The sequence below is a fragment of the Chlorocebus sabaeus genome, chromosome 23 (genome assembly GCF_047675955.1).
Source record: "Chlorocebus sabaeus isolate Y175 chromosome 23, mChlSab1.0.hap1, whole genome shotgun sequence".
In the NCBI taxonomy this organism is placed as follows: domain Eukaryota; kingdom Metazoa; phylum Chordata; class Mammalia; order Primates; family Cercopithecidae; genus Chlorocebus; species Chlorocebus sabaeus.
In genome coordinates this window covers 71,406,824-71,425,336 of record NC_132926.1, presented here as the reverse complement: position 1 = coordinate 71,425,336, position 18,513 = coordinate 71,406,824, and the positions used below count along the sequence as shown (strand labels likewise).

Genomic DNA, 18,513 nt, shown 5'->3' with positions numbered 1-18,513 from the left:
GTTATTTCTATTTATTTAGAAAATGCCATTGTGATTTTGATAACATTGAATCTGTGAACATTTTAGCAAGATTAATTCTTTCAACACATGCATACAAACTGACATTCATTTATGTATTCTTTATTTCACCAAGGTTTTGTGGTTTTCAATGTAGAAGTCGTTTACATCCTTATTTAAGTTTATTCCTAAGTTTTTTATTCTTTTTTGTACTATAGTAAATGTAACTGTTTTCCTAATTTCTCTATTGTATAGCTCACTGTTAATGTACAGAAATGTAACAGATTTTATTTGTTGACTCTGTATCCTGCAACTTTAATGAATTCATTTATTACTTCTAAAAGTTTTTTGGTGGAGTCTCTAGGGTTATATATATATAAGGTCATGTCACCTGAAAACAGGGACAGTTTTTCTTCTTACATTCTGACATGGATGCCTTTTATTTTTTCTTGTCTAATTATTCAAGCTAGGACTTCTTGTTTTGAACAGAAATAGCAAGAATGGAATCCTTGTATTATTTTTTATCTTGGGCAGAAACATTCAGTTCTTCACTATTGAGTATGATGTTAGCTGTGGACTTTATGTATATGGCCTTTATTATGTTGAGGTATATTCCTTTTATTTCTAAATTTGTTGACAGTTTTTATCGTACAATGGTGCTGAATATTGTCAAATGCCTTTTCAGCACCTGTTGAGATTATCACATAATTTTTATTTTTCATTCTGTAAATGTGGTATATAACATTAATTGATTTTTGTATGTTGAACCATCCTCCTTGCATTGCAGGGATAAAACCCCTTTAGTTGTGATGTATGATTATTTTAAGATGCTTCTGGATTTTGTTAGTATTTTGCTGAGGATTTTTGCATCTATATTCATCAAAGTTATTGGTGTATAATTTTCCTGTGGTGTCTTTGTCTGGCTTTGGTATCAGGATAAAGCTGGTCTCTTAAACTAGTTGGAAGATTTCCCTCCTCTTCAATTTTTGGAGGAGCTTAAGAAAGGTTGGCTTTAATTGTTCAGATGTTTAATAGGATTCACCAGTGAAGCCACTGGGCAAGGGCTTTTCATCATTGGGAAGTTTTTTATTTACTGCTTCAATCTCCATAGTAATTATAAGTATGTTCAGACTTTGTATTACTGTATGATTTAGTCTTGGTAGGTTTTATGTTTCTAGGAACGTATCCATTTCTTCTGAGTTTTCCAGTTTATTGGCATGTAATTGTTCATAGCTATCTCTTATGATCCTTATATTTCTGTGGCATCAACTGTAGTGTCTCTTCTTTCATTTCTGATTCATTTTCATCTTCTCTCTTTTTTCTTAGTATACCAAAAGGCTTGACAATTTCACCTTTTCAAAAAACTAACTCTGTTGACTTTTTCTTTGTTTTGAAAATTGTCTATTTCCTTTATTTCTGCTCTAATCTTGTTATTTCTTTCCTTCTGCTAACTTTGAGCTTAATTTTTTCCCTCTTTTTCTAGGTCCTTGAGGTGTAAATTTAGGTTGTTTACTTGAGATTTTTCTTTTTCAATGCATTTATCAAAAATAAATATCCCTCTTAGTACTGCTTTTGCTCCATCCATAAGTTTTAGTATGTTGTGTTTTAAGTTTCATTTTACTCAAGGTATTGTCTAATTTTAAAAAATTTATTCTTTGAAACAAGGGCTTCTCAAAAGTGTGTTGTTTAATTTCTACATAGAGGCCTGGCATGGCGAGTCATTCTTATAATACCAGCAGTCTGGGATATCAAAGCAGGAGGATTGCTTGAGCCCAGGAGTTTGAGACTAGCCTGGGCAATATAACTAGGCCCTGTCTCTACAAAACTAAATTTTTTTTAAAAACCTAGCTGAGTGTGGTGTCATGCACCCGTGGTCCCAGCTACTCAGGAGGTTGAGGTGGGCATATTGCTTGAGCCCAAGAGGTCAAGGCTGCAGTAAGCCATGACTACACCACTGCACTCTAGCTTGGGTGGCAAAGACCCCACCAAAAAAAAAAAAAGGTGGGGGGACGCTGGACCTGGCGGCTCATGCCTGCAATCCCAACAGTTTCGGAGGCCGAGGCGGGAGGATCATGAGTTCAGGAGTTCGAGACCAACCTAACCAATATTGTGAAACCCTGTCTCTACTAAAAATACAAAAATTAGCCAGGCGTGGTGGTGTGTGCCTATAGTCTAGTCCCAGCTATCTGGGTGGCTGAGGCATAAGAATCACTTGAACCAGGAGGCAGAGGTTGCGGTAAGCCAAGATCCACCACCACACTGCAGCTTGGGCGACAGAGCAAGACTCAGTCTAAAAAAAAAAAAGAGAGAGAGAGAGGGAGAAAGAAAGGAAAAGAAAAGAAAGAAAGAAAGAAAGAAAGAAAGAAAGGAAAAGAAAGAAAGGAAAAGAAAGAAAGAAAGAAAGAAAGAAAGGAAAAGAAAGAAAGAAAGAAAGAAAGAAAGAAAGAAAGAAAGAAAGAAAGAAAGAAAGAAAGAAAGAAAGAAAGGAAGGAAAGAAAGAAAGAAAGAGAGAAAGAGAGAAAGAGAGAAAGAGAGAGAGAGAGAGGGAGGGAGGGAGGGAGGAAGGAAGGAAGGAAGGAAGGAAGGAAGGAAGGAAGGAAGGAAGGAAGGAAGGAAGGAAGGAAGGAAGGAAGGGAGGGAAAGAACCATACACCAAAAAAAAAAAAAAAAAAAAAAAAAAAAAAAAAAAAAAAAAAATTCAAACAGACCAATACTTACTATGTACATAACAAATCCTTAAAAACAGTAAAATATAATGTTGGTCACATTTTGTCAAATTTTGTCATTTTAAATCTTAGGGTGAAAAGAGTTTTCCTTAATAGAACAAAAAAATCCATAAACCACAGAGGAAAATTAATAAATACATTCTATTACAAAGAAAGAAAAAGAAAGAAAGAGAGAGAGAAAGAAAAGAAAGAGAGAAAGAGAAAGGAAGGAAGGAAGGAAGGAAGGAAGGAAGGAAGGAAGGAAGGAAGGAAGGAAGGAAGGAAGGAAGGAAGGAAGGAAAATTTCTACATATTTGTGAATTTTTTAGCTTTAGTTCTGCTATTGATTTCTAGTTTCATTCTACTGTGATTGGAAGATAAACTTGATATAATTCTACCTTTTTGAATTTGTTAAGACTTGCTTGTGACCTAACATGTGATCTATGCTGGAGAAAGTTCTGCGGCCCGTGGGATGAGTGCGTATTCCGCTGCTGTTGGGTCGAAGGAATGTCCTTTATGTCCATTAGGTCCATTTGGTCTATACAGTTGTTCAAGTTCAATGTTTTCCTATTGTTCTTCTACGTGCTAGTTTTATCCATTATTGAATGTGGGGTATTGATGTCTTCTACTATTTTGTATTGCTGTCTATTTCTCCAATTCTGTCAATATTTGATTTACATATTTAGATGCTCTTATGTTGGGTACATATATATTTATAATTGTTATATCTTTCTAGTTGATTGTTCCTTTTATCGTTATGTAATGACCTCTGTTTTTTGCAACAGTTTCTCACCTAATGTCAATTTTATCTAATGTAAGTATAGCCACCCCTGATCTCTTTTGGTCAGCATTTGCAAGAAATGTCATTTTCCATGTCTTCAATTTTAGCCTATGTGTCCTTAAATCTAAAATGAGTTTCTTATACATAGCTCAAATTTTTTTTATATAAAACTGCTTCATGAACATAACATAAGAAAATGCACTTTTCTCATTCCTAAAGCCAGAATCATGATTAACTAGAAAACACTAGAAGATTTCTTATAACAATAAGGAAAATAAAAAAAATGCCCATCCTCACTATTTTTAATCAATATTTTACTAGGCATACTTAGCTGATAAAATACATAAAAGAAAGAGGGTTAAAGTATAAAAATCAGGAAAGAGAAAATAAATTATTTATATCTGACAGAATTGTGAATCTAGAAAACTTAAATTCAGTAAGTGAATTTACAAAGTTAGTAGAGTGCAAAATTAATCCACAGAAAGCAAAGCTTTGAAAATATATAAGGGCAACTTATGAGAAGCTACATTTGGAGAAAAATTAATTTATATTAGCAACAAAACAGATAAAGTACCTATAAACAAACATAAGAAAAATGCAAGGCATATATGAAAACATTTTAACACTACTGAAGAACTCAAAAGAAATATTGAATAAATGGAAATAAATGCCATTTTGTCAGAGATGTTATATCTCAACATCATGGAGTGTGAATTTTTCTAAAGTTAATTTACATTTTTTAAGTGATGCAAGTAAATTTACAACTAGATTGTTAGAATTAGACAAGCTAATTCTAAATTTGATATAAAAATGAATAAACAAAATAGGAAAACATTGAAAAGCACTAGCAATATAGAACTAGCCCAATTATATTAAATACAAAAGAAAATCATTAAAACTATATATTAAAATATATTATACAGTCCAAATAAAGGCTTATGGTTAGAATAACTTAGAATAAAGGATTAGAATAAAAAATTTGGGATTAGACACAAAAAGAAATGGGAATTTAGTATTTGAAAAAGTTGGCAATTAAAATCAGGAAAAGTGTTAAAGGAAGATGGATGACTCAATAAATATTTTTCGGACAAGTGAATAGAAAGATGGATCTACACCTCACATCATACACCAAAAAAAAAAAAAGTTCAAACAGACCAATGTAGATAACAAATCCTTAAAAATAGTAAAAGATAATGTTGGTTACATTTTGTCAAATTTTGTCATTTTTAATCTTAGGGTGAAAAGAGTATTCCTAAATTGAACAAAATAATCCATAAACCACAGAGGAAAATTAAATATGTTCCATTACATAGAAAAATGACCATATGGCAAAAAAAATGATATAAGCAAAATTAAACGAAAAGAATGATGAGAAACAATAAATATTTGTAGCTCTTACCATAGACAGAGAGTCACATAGATTAATAGATACATAGTCCTGGGTTTTTGTATAGACAAAAATCCAATAAAAAATGAGCAAAAGAAATAATTTCCAAATAAAGGAAAAACAAAAGGTTCTGTTAACATACAAAAGGTGTTCAAACTACTAACTTTAAGAAAATTAAAATGCTAAAACTTGCACTGTATTTAGAAACCATATTTCACCCCTCAGATTGTTAAAGCCCAAATGTTGTCAATACCCTCTGTTGGGAAGACCAAAGAAAAATAGGCACTCCTATATATTTTTGGTGGGGACATAAATTTGCGCAACTCCTCTGAAAGGCATTTGGAAATAATTAACAACATTACAAAGGCATATAGACTTTGACCCAGAAATTACACTTCTGAGAATTTATCCTGCCGGTATTCTTCCACATATGTTAAAAGACATATGTAAATGGTTACTCTTTGTGGCATTGTGTCTAGTACACAGGAAATCTAAAACAATCCAAAGGCCAACGAATAGAAAACTGGTTAAATAAATTATGACATATCCATAATAAGGAAAACTTGTCTGTTCAAAAAATGATAATAATTAGGAAATTCTCCATGTACTAGAATGGAAAAATGTGTCTGAAATCAGGCTAAATGACAAATGCAAGATGCCAAATACTATGTTTACTATGCTAACTTTCATGTTAAAATGAAGGGGAAAAAATTAAAAATACTAATAATGTATTATATTTGCATTTTACAGACCCTGAAAGGACACACAAGAAATTACTGATGTTATTACCTAGGATAGGGAGAGATGGGGGGTAAATCAGGGAAGGAAGGGTCTATAATCTAAAGAGGCTTTGACTTTCTACCTTTAATATATAGAAATTTGGAGCATTTTTCATGAAAGAGAATATGTATAAGATTTCTTAAAACTGGGGAGAGCCTACAAAGGAAAGAGAATCACATATTATACTAGACTTTGCAAACACAGTAATATACTGTGGCAATAGTTATAAAGGATAAGTGATTTTACATATTAATCCAAATTACTTCTTATTTGTGGAGGCAAATACAACATATTTTCAAATATTGAGCACATATTTAAAACACTTGATAATACCTTAGTCAAGTGAAAAATAAATAAGAATAAATACATAAGAAAGTATATATTCAGGAATTGAATAAAATTTACAGTTAAGTTTAAATTTACAGATGCATTTTCAGCAACTATTTAGTCCAGCTAAGTTTATTCACTGGGTTAAATTCCTCTAAGCCAGGCACAAAAGGCTCTTATATTAGATTGTAAAAAGACATAAAGGCAAAGCCAATCAGATATAATGTATAAAACAATATATAGCAGGTACAATTTACAACAACAAAAAAAATCCAGAATGGCAAAATCAAAATCAGTGTGCTATCTATTAATCAATCAATCACAGCCTATCAGGAATCAATTGCTCAATAGAACACCAAACACATCGAAAAATGAATTAAAAATACAAGGAAAGCTGACTTTATAGTAAATGTATTCAAATTAATAGGAAAAACTATAACAATATGTTCTTCAAATGATTTGGGTTAAAAAGTAAATAAAAGTTTCTGTCATGATTAAAGCTTTACTAAGAGATCTACAATGTAAAATAGGGCCTATGTTATATATCAGGAGTGATTTTTCATCTATTTTAAAAATCTGTCTAAAAGCGACTTTTATCATCTTAACATTCTGTGTATCTTAAAATGACAACAGGGACCCCAAGAATCTGAAAGAAATCTACCACTGGAGAAATTGTAAATAAATTCGAAAATTATTCACTTTAATAAATCATTCCTAAGTCGAATGTTTCCTGGAGTCCTTTGAAATAAATTTATGAGGAGTTGAAACATAAAATCCAATTAGTCTCATAACTACCAGTTTTTGAAGACTTACTATGTTCAAGACTCTAACTTAGATATGTAAGATACATATCAAGTATGCATATATATGTATGTATACACACATAAAATAAAGTCTTAAAATTTTGAATATTGAATGATTTGGTTTCTGTTTTAAGTTAGTATTTACCTCACAAGAATTACATTAATATTGATTTGTATTATGTAATAATGCCTATTACAGACATGAAGAGTTTCTGAGAAGGGAGGAACTTGCTCAATGATAGACCACCTAGGAGGTGATTGAACCAAAATTTGAATTGAAGAAGAGAAACTGAGTTAAATAATGTGGCAAATAATTATCTATAATTTCTGTGATTTTGAATCGTAATGTATTAGAACAATAAAACCAATAGTACTTCTCTTTACCTTACAGTGAAATGTAGAACTTTCTTTTTCATGGACTCCAGCTTTTTATTCCGATATTTTGTTTGATCCTTTTTTATTGATGGTTTCTTCAAAGGAAGAACATGGGCCTCAATGGGGGGAAAGAACAGTTTGGAAAGAGTGTCGGCAATTCTCCACCCAATATATTTGGAGAAAACTTCTTCTCCTACATTTGATGAGATGTTTGTACTATACCTAGTGAAAGGATCGGTTGGGTCATTTAACTCAGCCTGTTGAAAGAAACAAGAAAGGAATCAGTTGAGACAGGATTAAATGGGAAAAAAAAATCATGTATTATTAAATTTTTTAAAGTATCTTTATTTTCTTTGACTAATATTGCATTGTTCCTGTTAAGTAAAAGTAATCTTGATTAAAAAATTGCAGTTTTCCAAAAGATTTCAAAAATCAAAATAGCAAATTTCAGTGAAATAAATAAACATTAATGCATCCAGTCTTGAAACTCTGAAAATTTAATAAGGTAATTTTTATTTTTAATTTGATATACTTGCTACCTAAGAATTTCATACACATTCTGGAATTTTATTTAATAAGAAATTAAGCAATCAGTTGAAGTAATGTACATTGTATTAAATCAGACTTTTTTTTTACACACAATCTAAACTGTTCTTGATATCAACAGAGCATTTTTTTTTTCTTTTTTGAGAAGGAGTCTTGCTCTGTCACCCAGGCTGGAGTGTAATGGCACAATCTTGGCTCACTGCAACTTCCATCTCCTGGGTTTGAGCACTTCTCCTGCCTCAGCCTCCTAAGTAGCTGGAACTACAGGTGTACACCATCACGCCTGGCTAACTTTTGTTATTTTTAGTAGAGACAGGGTTGCATCATGTTGACCAGGCTGGTCTCGAACTCCTGACCTCAGGTGATCTATCTGCCTGCCTCAACCTCCCAAAGTGCTGGGATTACAGGCATGAGCCACCAGGCCCGGCTAAACAGAACATTTTTATAGAGCAAAAATTTTAAGTGAAAAGCAAATAAGAGCTTTGTATTTAGCTTAAATTGAAGATATTTAAGATTTTGATTTTGATTAAATTAAATATGTTCTAACACCAAAGAGTAAAAAAATTACAAAAATTTCCCATTATTTAAGCAATATTTATTCAGGAAAAAGCTATTTTCTGAAATTTCCTATTCCTGTTTGATAATGTCCAGGACCGCTTTTTAATTACTTCTTTTAAAATGGCCAGAGGCATATTTTCTCTGGCTATAATCAGTAATAATAAATGAAAATCTAAGTAAAATGGCATATGTTACCAATTTTTTTATGTTCATGATATGTGCATACTATTAACTCCTTTTCTTGTAAATAAGTTGGATACTGCCCTTTATCATTTGTTTTTACATTTTCATTGAATATTATCTGTCTTCAGGTAGCTCATTACCAGTCACTCAGGATTCATTTTAGATGCATATCAATTTTGCGATAGGAAAGATAGAAATAAAAAATGTTTTTCTATATACGAACATCTAACTTAACCTCTTTCAGCTTCCAAAATTAGGCCTGGCTAAATTAAATTACTGATGAAAGATTGATTATTGAATTATTTAGACAAAAGTATAGTAGAAAAAAATGAGTACAGTCTCAGGATACAGACTGAAAGAAAATCAGTTAAAGCAATGAGAAAAATAGCAAAAGGCAAGTATGCAAATATGTGTCACTGTGAAAGTTATAGAGGACTACATAACTATATAAAGTTATATAGTCAAAGAATAACATGAAAAAAACATTTACAAAGGAGAAGGTAAAAATCATGCAAAGTAAGCAAGCACATGATTCAGTAATCCCACTACTGGGTATATCCAAAAGAAAATCAGTATGTCAAAGAGAGAGCTGCCCTGCCATGTTTATTGCAACATTACTCTCAATAGCCAAGCTATGAAATCAAGCTAAGTGTCCATCAACAGATGAATGGATAAATAAAATGTGGTATATATGCACAATGGGATAGTACTGAGCCATAAAAATAGAAGAAAATTCTACCATTTGTAACGACATGGATGAGCCTGGGAGACATCATGTTAAGTGAAATAAACCAGGCACAGAAAGACAAATACCACATGACCTCACTTACATGTAGAATCTAAAATGTTGATCTTATAGAAGTAGAGTGGGATGGTGTTTAACAGGGACTGACAGGTGAAGGGCTTGGGAGATGTTGGTCAAAAGATTTCAGTTAGATAGAATAAATAAATTCAAGAGATCTAATGTACAACATGGTGACTATAGTTAATACAAATACATCGTATCTTGAAAAATGCTAAGAGAGTAGATGTTAAGTATTCTCACAAAAGAAATAATAACTATATGAGGTTATGCATTTGTTAATTACTTCAATTTGACAATTTCACAGCATATATATATTTTAAAATATCATGTTTTACACAATAGATGTATATGATTTTATTCTTCAGTGTAGAAAAATAAAATAAAATGACACCACCAAAAAAGAGCTCCTACATTTTTTTACTCAACATATAGTACAGTATTGCACAAATGAAGATATTATGGTGAACTCTGGAATTACTAAGAGAGTTATGAATGAATAAATGAATGAGTGAACAAATGGATCAAAAAACTGATGTCTTCTCATGATATACTTTTTGGTAAAATATACTGTAATCAAAGATAACATTAACCTATGAGGCAGGAGAATAGGATCTGGAGAAAGGGAACCTAAAGCCTATTCTCACTGACTTCCTAGAACTAAATCAAAATAAAAACCTCGACTTTCCATGCCCAAGTTAAAAAAGGACCTTGCAACCCCCACTTCTCTGTGTGGCAGATGAAAAACTGAAAGCACCTCTGGTTGGTCCTTTCCTGCAACCAATCAGACTCATAATGGGTTAAGTCTTTCTTTGCATAGGATTTGGAATTTATTGTTCTCCTTTCCCCTTTTCCTATCTGTTTCATACAGGGGAGTCTTTTTTTCCTCTCTCTCTTTTTCTGGCTTTTCCTTTCCAACTTGGGATCCTTGGTGGGCAGTGCCTAAACACAGAGGCAACTGCAGGTTTCTGGCTGGGGCCAATCTCTGGAGAAATGGAAAGGTTTTCATGTGGAAGCCTTTGACTGCTACCACCCAGTTCTAAGGGACCTGAGTCCTTTTCCTTTTTTTCTTTTAGTATTTCTGCATCTGTTTCCTAGTAGCTCCTTGGTATTTGAGGGCAACTGGCCAGGGCCATGCTCCAGTGTTGTCTGAAGGCGAAGGAGTGAATGGGGATAGCTGTCTTGCCTGGAAGGTGGATGGACTCTTTTCTATCTTTTCTGGTTATAGTCCCTGATCTCTATGTGTGACACAATTGACAGTGGCACAGGGTGAACTCATGTTTCAGGCCACTTAAACCTTCTTTTCTTATAGTCCCTGATTCCTACATGTGACACAATTGGCAGCAACAGCTCCTCCAGAGTGAACTCACACACATTTCAGGTGACTTGAGCCTTCTTTTTTCATGCTAAATTCTTCCCTTCCCCTATTTGACTGGTCAAGGACAAAAGAAACCCACCAACTATGCAAAGAATGTTATAAAGAAAAGAGATGACTGGTTGTTTAAAAGAGGGACGGGATGTTTAGGACAAGTCAGAGGGTCTGGGAATGTTGTAGATGGTCTGTGTGGGGCATGGGGGGCATTCACGAAAAGCAATTTATGCAGGAACTGATGTACAATCTAATGTGGATTTCTTTCCTAAATTTAGAGAGTAAAAGAGTTGCTTTAAGTGGGATAGGAAAACCTTAAGGAACACTCATAATGGGTCAGTGGTGGAGGGAATGATTCCAAAGCAATGCCAGCACCCATCTAACGTCAGAGATGTCTGACAGACTAAGACAGGGCTCAAAAGGTGAATGCCCCTGGGGACGCCAGTCAGGACCTAGAATTTTTCCAGGATGCCTCAAGCATCACTCGGGTCACTTGATAAACCCTCTACTATTCAAAGTCCTCCTCTCTTTTCCAGACCACTATGGGCAACTCTCCATCTACTCCACCTGATTCCACTATGGGCAACCCTCCATCTATTCCACCTGATTCCTTGCTTGGCTGCATCCTCCACTATTGGAATCAATTTGATACTGATAATCTAAAGAGAAAACATATATATATACATATTTTTTTCTGCAATGCTGTTTGGCCCAATTATGAGCTGCCCAGCCTGGAACAATGTGCAGTCAATGGTAGCCTTAATTATGACACCATCCTGCAATCAGACCCATTTTGCAAGATGCAGGGCAACTGGTCAGAAATACCATATGTACAGACCTTCTTGACCCTATACCAAAACCTAACCATCTGCAGAACTCCCAGAAAGCCCCCCAAATGAAAGTCCTAAGGCAGAACTAGATATTACAAAATGATCCTCTTTTACAAGGGCCACCTATCTTTCAGGGTGAACAGCATCTGTCTCCATACAGTCCCTTGCCAAGTGCTCTTGAGGCTAAACCCCGAACACTGGGAACCCTACTAAGTCTCCCTCACACTCAAAGGAGAACATCTTATTCAACTCTCCCTGCAGCCCTACTACTCCTTAGGGAAGTAGCAGAAGCTGAGGGGCCAGTCCTAGTGCAGGTCCCTTCTCTATAACTGAAATACAACAATATAAGTAAAAGCTAGAAAGCTATTTCAAGAATCCCAGGAAATTTGCAGAAGCTTTCCAGACTTTGGCCTTAGCCTTTGCTCTCTCATGGAGAGATGTTCAATTCATTCTAGCAACCTGTTGCACCCCCTTGGAAAAAGATCAAATCTTTGAGACCGCCTGCGGGGAAGCAGATGATTTATTCATCTGAAACCTTCAGGGTCCTCACCTGGGCCCAACCAGTCTCCACTATTGATCCTAATTGGGACTATAATACCCCCATGAGAATGAACAACTGGGCTAAATTTCCTTGGAGGAATGAGAAAGGGAATAACTAAGGCAGTAAATAATGTAAATGAAGGGGGGGTTACACAAGCCAAAGAGGAAAATCCAGCCATGTTATATGGCAGGCTGGAGGAAGTCTTTACAAAATATACTACTCTGGACCCTTCTTTTTCCAAAGGCAAAATATTAATGGCACAGTATTTCATTAGCCAGTCCACCACAGACATCAGACTTAAGCTCCAAAAGCTACTGATGGGGCCATGAACTAATCAAAATCAGGTTTTTGATACTGCTCTTATGGTGTATAACAGTCGTGACCTGGAAGAAGAAAAACAGGAACAGAGTGAAGAAAAATGGCAGGCAAAAATTATGGCAGCCATCATTGGCAGTACCCTGAATGCCCAAAGAGCAGCTAAGGGAAACCTGAAGGGCCATAACGATAATGCCAGTAAAGGCTCTTGCTTCAAATGCAAGAAAAAAGAGCACTGGGCAAAAGATTGTACTAAGCCTTCACCAGGCCCCTGTTAAAAATGTGAGGGCACCTGTTACAAACCCTGTCACTGGAGGATTGACTGCACCTGCTCCCACTGAGGGGTTCAGTCAGGCAAAAACTCTAGCAGTGCAAAAGCAGGAATTAGATAAAGACTGAAGACTGAAGGGGCCCAGGGTCTTCCTTATTGACCCTTTCCAGGAACATTGCAATTACTACTGAGGAGCCCCAGGTAATTTTCGATGTCATGGGTACCCAAATTCAGTTTTGTTTGTTTCTTTGTTTGTTTTTGATACAGAAGCAAATTACTCTGTTCTCACTGCTTTTGCAGAAACCTTTCCTCCCAGTTCATGAGCATTATGGGAATGGAAGGAAAGCCGCAAACAAGATTCTTTACTCCTCCTCTGATTTGTCAATTTGAGAAACAAATCTTCCAACAGGAATTTCTAGTAGTACCAAACTGCCCAATCCCCCATTGGGAAGAAATATTATGGTTAAAATAGGGGCACTGCTACAATGTAAGCATCACCTGGCAGAATTGCTAACAGGCAAAATACAGCCAAAGTCCCAGATTACATTAGTAAAGAGGCTAACCCACTGGCATGGTATACTGGAAATCTAGGGAAGCCTAAAATAGCATTGCCAGTCAAAATACGCTTAAAGACCCCAGCTATTTTCCTAATCAAAACCAACATCTAATTAAGCTGGAAGCAAGAAAAGGCCTAGCACCCAGAGTTGAGGTATTACTTACCCATTGGCTCTTAAAACCCTGCAATTCTCCCTGCAATACCCCCATCTTACCCATTCTAAACCCTTTGGAAGAATATTGAAGGCTTAGTACATGTTAGTACAGGACTTCAGAATAATTAATGAGGCTGTTATCCCCATATACCCATTGGTGGCAGCTCCATATACCCTCCTGGCTCAGGTGCCAGAAGGTGCTAAATGGTTCTCAGTCCTAGACCTAAAAGATGCTTTCTTCTCCATTCCTCTGGCACCAAAGTACTAATACCTTTTCGCCTTTGAATGGAAAAATCCTAATACCGGAGGAAAATAACAATACTTGGACACTGCTCCCTCAAGGTTTTTGGGACAGGCCCCCTTTCTTTGCCTGGGCCTTAGAGAGGGATCTGAGGGATCTGAGGGATCTGCAATTGGAGAATGGGAGTATACTCCAGTACATGGATGACCTTCTTGTGTGTAGCGCAACCCAGGAAGCTTCTGAACAAAATACTACAAAAACTTTGAATTTTCTGGCAGACAGGGGATAAAAGTGTCCAAAAAGAAGGCTCAGAATAACCTTCAACAGGTCCAATACTTAGGGTATGTCTTACCACCTAGAGCCTGGCAAATATCCCCAGAACAAGTGCAAGCCATATGTGGTTTGGGGACTCCCCACACCAAGCAACAGCTTTGTTCTTCTGGGGGAATGGCCAGGTTTTGCAGAATATGAGCACCAAATTTTGGGATCAAGCAAAGCCCCTGTATGAAGCAAAAAAGGGGCCTGAAAATGAGCTAATGGAATGGGCCTCAGAAATGAGAGAAGCCTTTGCCAAGTTAAAATAGGCTCCCACCAGCTTCTGCTCTTGGCATCCAAGGCCTAACTAAGCCCTTCTCCTTGTATGTAGCAGAGAGGAAGGGAATAGCTGTAGGAATACTAGCCCAGAAATTAGGATCAGAACCCAGATCAACTGCCTACTTTTCAAAAAACCTGCATGGAGTAGCCTCAGGATGGCCAAGTTGCCCGTGGGCAATCCCAGCCACTGGTATTTTAGTGGAAGGAGCCACTGAAATCACCCTAGGTCAACCACCAGAAGTTCTATCCCCTCATCAGGTGGTCAGTCTTAGAAATAAAAGGATACTCTAGATGATGGAGGTAAGTTTAACCTAATACCAGGCCACACTCTTAGAAAACCCAGATGTAACCCTTGAAACCTGTATCACCTTGAATCCAGCTCTGTTTCTGCCCACAGGCCCAGTAACTGATCATTCCTGCGAGCAGGTCATTGCACATACATTCATATGTTAGCCAGCCTAATTTAAAAGATCAACCTCTCCCAGATTCTGAGGATAACTGGTTTACAGATGGCAGTAGTTTTATGTCATATAGGGAGCACAGGACTGGATACACAATAGTATATCATAGTACAACTGACGCCCAGCCACTGCCCCCTGGCACATTAGCACAAAAGGCTGAAATCATTACTTTTACCTGAGCATTAATGTTGGGACAAGGTAACAAGCTTAAGATCTATACAGATTCTAAATACACATTCCTTGTGGTTCATGCTCATGCTACAATCTGGAAGGAAAGGGGACTACTAACTAACAAACACTCTCCTATAAAGCATGGGTCTGAAATTCTTCAGCTATTAAAAGCAGTACACCTGTCAAAGGCCATAGCTATAGTTCACTGTAGGGGGTACCAAAGGGACTTAACCCCTATAGCACAAGGGAACAGCAAGTCTGACAGAGAAGACAAAGCCACAACCTTCAGGGTGCAATCCCAACAGGAACAGCTAATATTGGAGCAAGGGGAACAAAAACAAGGATCCTGATGGTATATGTGATCACAAGTATATCTCCCTCAAACAGCCCAATGGAGAATTATAAAAACCCTGCATGACTCTTTCCATATAGGGAGAGATGCTACCCTGGCCATGGTTAACAGACTCTTTACTGGGCCTAACTTAGCTTCGGTGGTTAAGCAGGTCTATCAAGCCTGCTCATTGTGTGCACTTAACAACTCAGGAAACAAAATGCCTCCTCTAATAGAACCTGTCCAGACGAGAGGAACTTAACTAGGGGAAGACTGGCAATTAGACTTCACACATATGCCAGCTTTCAGAGGATATAAGTTTTTGTTAGTGCTAATAGATACCTTTACTGGTTGGGTCGAAGTTTACCCTAACAGAACAGAGAAGGTTCTGTTAAGACAAATAAGGTTATAAAGGTCCTCTTAAGAGAAATAACTCCCAGTTTGGATTAACTCAAGAGACTCTAAAGTGATAAAGGCCTGTCCTTTATCTCCCAAATGACGCAAGGGGTTGCTAGGGCTCTCAGAATCAAATACTATTTACATTCAGCATGGAGGCCTCAATCCTCTGGAAAAGTAGAATGGACTATCCAAACTCTAAAGTGAGTGTTAGCTAAGCAATGTCAGGAAACATAAGAAACATGGTTCAGCTTACTGCCTGTAGCCCTCTTAAGGATCCATAATACCCCTAGAGCAAAAATTAATATAAGCCTATAAGAAATGTTATCTGAGGCCCTTTCTAAATTAATGATTCAATTACTGATCCAGAAACAGCCAGTTTAGTAAAATACCGAGTTAACCTACGATAATTTCAGCAGGTTTTACAAAAGTTTGAAACTCAAAGACTCTCCACACCAGGAACTAACCAGCAACCCTAAATCAGGCCAAGAGATGAAAACATGGAAAAAGAGATCACCTGCTCAACAATTACAGCCCAAATGGAAGGCATCATTTTCAGTAATATTGGCCACGCCTTCTGCAAAGTGCTAAGGTTAGATGGTTGGATACACCTTTCAAGGATCATGTCTGCGATACCTGAAGTCCTGGACCTCGACCCTGAAGCTCCCATCAGCCACTATACCTGTGAACCTGTGAAAGACCCAAAGTACCTGTTTAGAAGACAGCCAAAAGAAAAGTAAATGCCCACCAACTTTCCTTGGTGTCTTTGTTGCATAGTTACTGTAGGCTGGATAATAGAAGCCTTTTTCAAATGTATTTTTGTAGTTTAATTGCCTTCTTCCAAATGGTTGGAATCACTTTCTTTGTACCAAGTAGAATGTTCTAATTCATTTATATAATAAACATTCCTTACAGCATATGTATCCAGCCAATGAAGTTCCCATTGAATCTTTTAACCAAATTCATTTCTTCTCACCTAGAGACCATCAAGCTTCAGATTATCATGTGACAGGGCTTCCAGCCAGTTTCAGGTGAAGACACTATCCTGGCCATCAAGAAGCTACCCTGTCTTCATTAGACAGGGCAGAATGAGAATTCCATGATCCCTAATACATAGGGACTAAGCCTCAAGTCAGCATGAAGCAGTTACAGAAGAAAGACCATCAGTCCTTCTTCTCCCCATAAAGATTTATGGGGATTGCTTCTCGCAGAGCGGAAGTGAGGCAAGCGAATCGGATCTGGAGGCAGGGAACCCAAGGCCAATTCACACTGACTTCCTGGAACTAAATCAAAAGGAAAATCCCAACTTTTCATGCCCAAGTAACAAAAGGACCAGAGGCTACCTACTCCCTTTGCAACGCCCCTCCCTTTCTGCATGGCAGATGAAAAATTTAAAGTAACTCTGATTTGTCCCCTCCCAAAACCAATCGGACTGACCGTGGGTCACTACTTCATTTACATAGGGCGTACACTGAGTAACCCATGGGAAACCTTCAGAGGGTATTTAAACCCCAGAAAATTCTGTAACCAGGGCTCTTGAGCCACTTGCTCAAGCCCACTCCCACCCTGGGAAGTGTACTTTCATTTTCAATAAATCTCTGCTTTTGTTGCTTCATTCCTTCCTTGTTTCATTTGTGCATTTTGTCCAATTCTTTGTCCAAAACACCAAGAACCTGGACAACTTATAGTCAAGACCCTCTACCGGTAACATCTGTATTATAGAATCTTGATGCTCATTTCATCATGTCTCATTTGACTACTCCACACTTTCTTCCCTCTAAGACAGGAGAGGCTATAGACACAGATGCCACCTCTCTCGGCAAAATGAAGATATTCTCACATCTTTCTCTATGGTTCTCTTGTGGGAAGCCCAGGTAAATTTCTATCCTTCATTGATGTCCAAGTCCTTTGTCTAATAGAAATGTAGTCTTAAATTTCAGTCAAATGTATACTTTCCTTATTTATGAAAGGCTTTGTGTGTGTTTTCTCACAAGAAGTTGCCAGGAAGGAATATGGGCTATGTACTATGGAAGATTTGAAATCAGGTGTGTCTCTATCACTTGCTAGTTATTAATGTAAAATTGAAAAAGTTTAGTTAACTTCTCCAGGATTGTTTTGTGTTTAGTTTTGTTCTGTCTTATTTTTCATCTGTGATATGGGGATAATAAATACCTTTTAGTTTTATGGAGGTTGACACACATCATATAGGATGATCTGTTTTGTAGACAGTGAGAAGGTCAACAGATATTAGTGCTTTTCAGGTCTTCCCTAGGACAGAGCACTAGAGTTCTGGCCTTTGCAGCAACTCCCACCATCAACCCAGGAAGACTCTATCTAACCTCTGCCATGCCAAAACAGTTTGGTTATAACATAACTTTTATATTAGCAAATGTATCAAATAAGATCATGATTATACTTCTAGAGTTGTCTTCTATAGTTTTCTTCCTTCTTCTCTTAAAGCCATTATTCTAATATGCTTCAATATTAAGAGACTTGAATGCCATCTATGCATAAATTTGTCTATACTTCTTGAGGGTAGACTTAAACAAAATATTAATGAACATCTTTTACAATAGATTCCAAATTTATAAATTTACTACCACTTAGCCTGGAAGTGAACATTACCTCAAAGACCATCTTTAACCATTTATTTACATTTTGATCATGTATTCTTATTTTTTAGTGATGCCCCTGAAGATTGTGAAAATTCAGGGTTTCCTGTTATTATTACATTATTAGAACATGTCATTTATTTTTATTAATAAACAAATGGGAATTTTAAAAATATATATGTTAACTTTGTTGATTTACTATTAACATTGGAAAAGTAGTATTCTTGAAGACTATTTCCTTCACATACATATTTTAACCAAAGGCAGGAACAGAAGCTTACCCTTTGCCTTTGTGTTGGGCATAAAGATGGCAAAAGCCCGCATTAATGCAGGAAGAAAATGGATAAATCAGCCCAAAGGAATTAGGATGTAGTAGCAATACACACATATCAAAAAAAAAAAAAAAAAAAAAGGCCTTCATAAAGTT

The 18,513-nt window shown here is 36.4% G+C and overlaps 1 protein-coding gene across 3 annotated transcripts in view; it reads right to left on the bottom strand.

Moving 5' to 3' along the window:
- TMEM232 (transmembrane protein 232) overlaps positions 1 to 18,513 on the bottom strand; it is a 321,957-nt gene that overhangs the window by 116,924 nt on the left and 186,520 nt on the right. For all 3 annotated transcript variants that reach the window (XM_073010774.1, XM_073010773.1, XM_008014110.3), the window contains exon 13: positions 7,165 to 7,412. In XM_073010774.1, the coding sequence (XP_072866875.1) occupies positions 7,165 to 7,412 (248 nt within the window). The remainder of the gene's footprint in view (positions 1 to 7,164; positions 7,413 to 18,513) is intronic.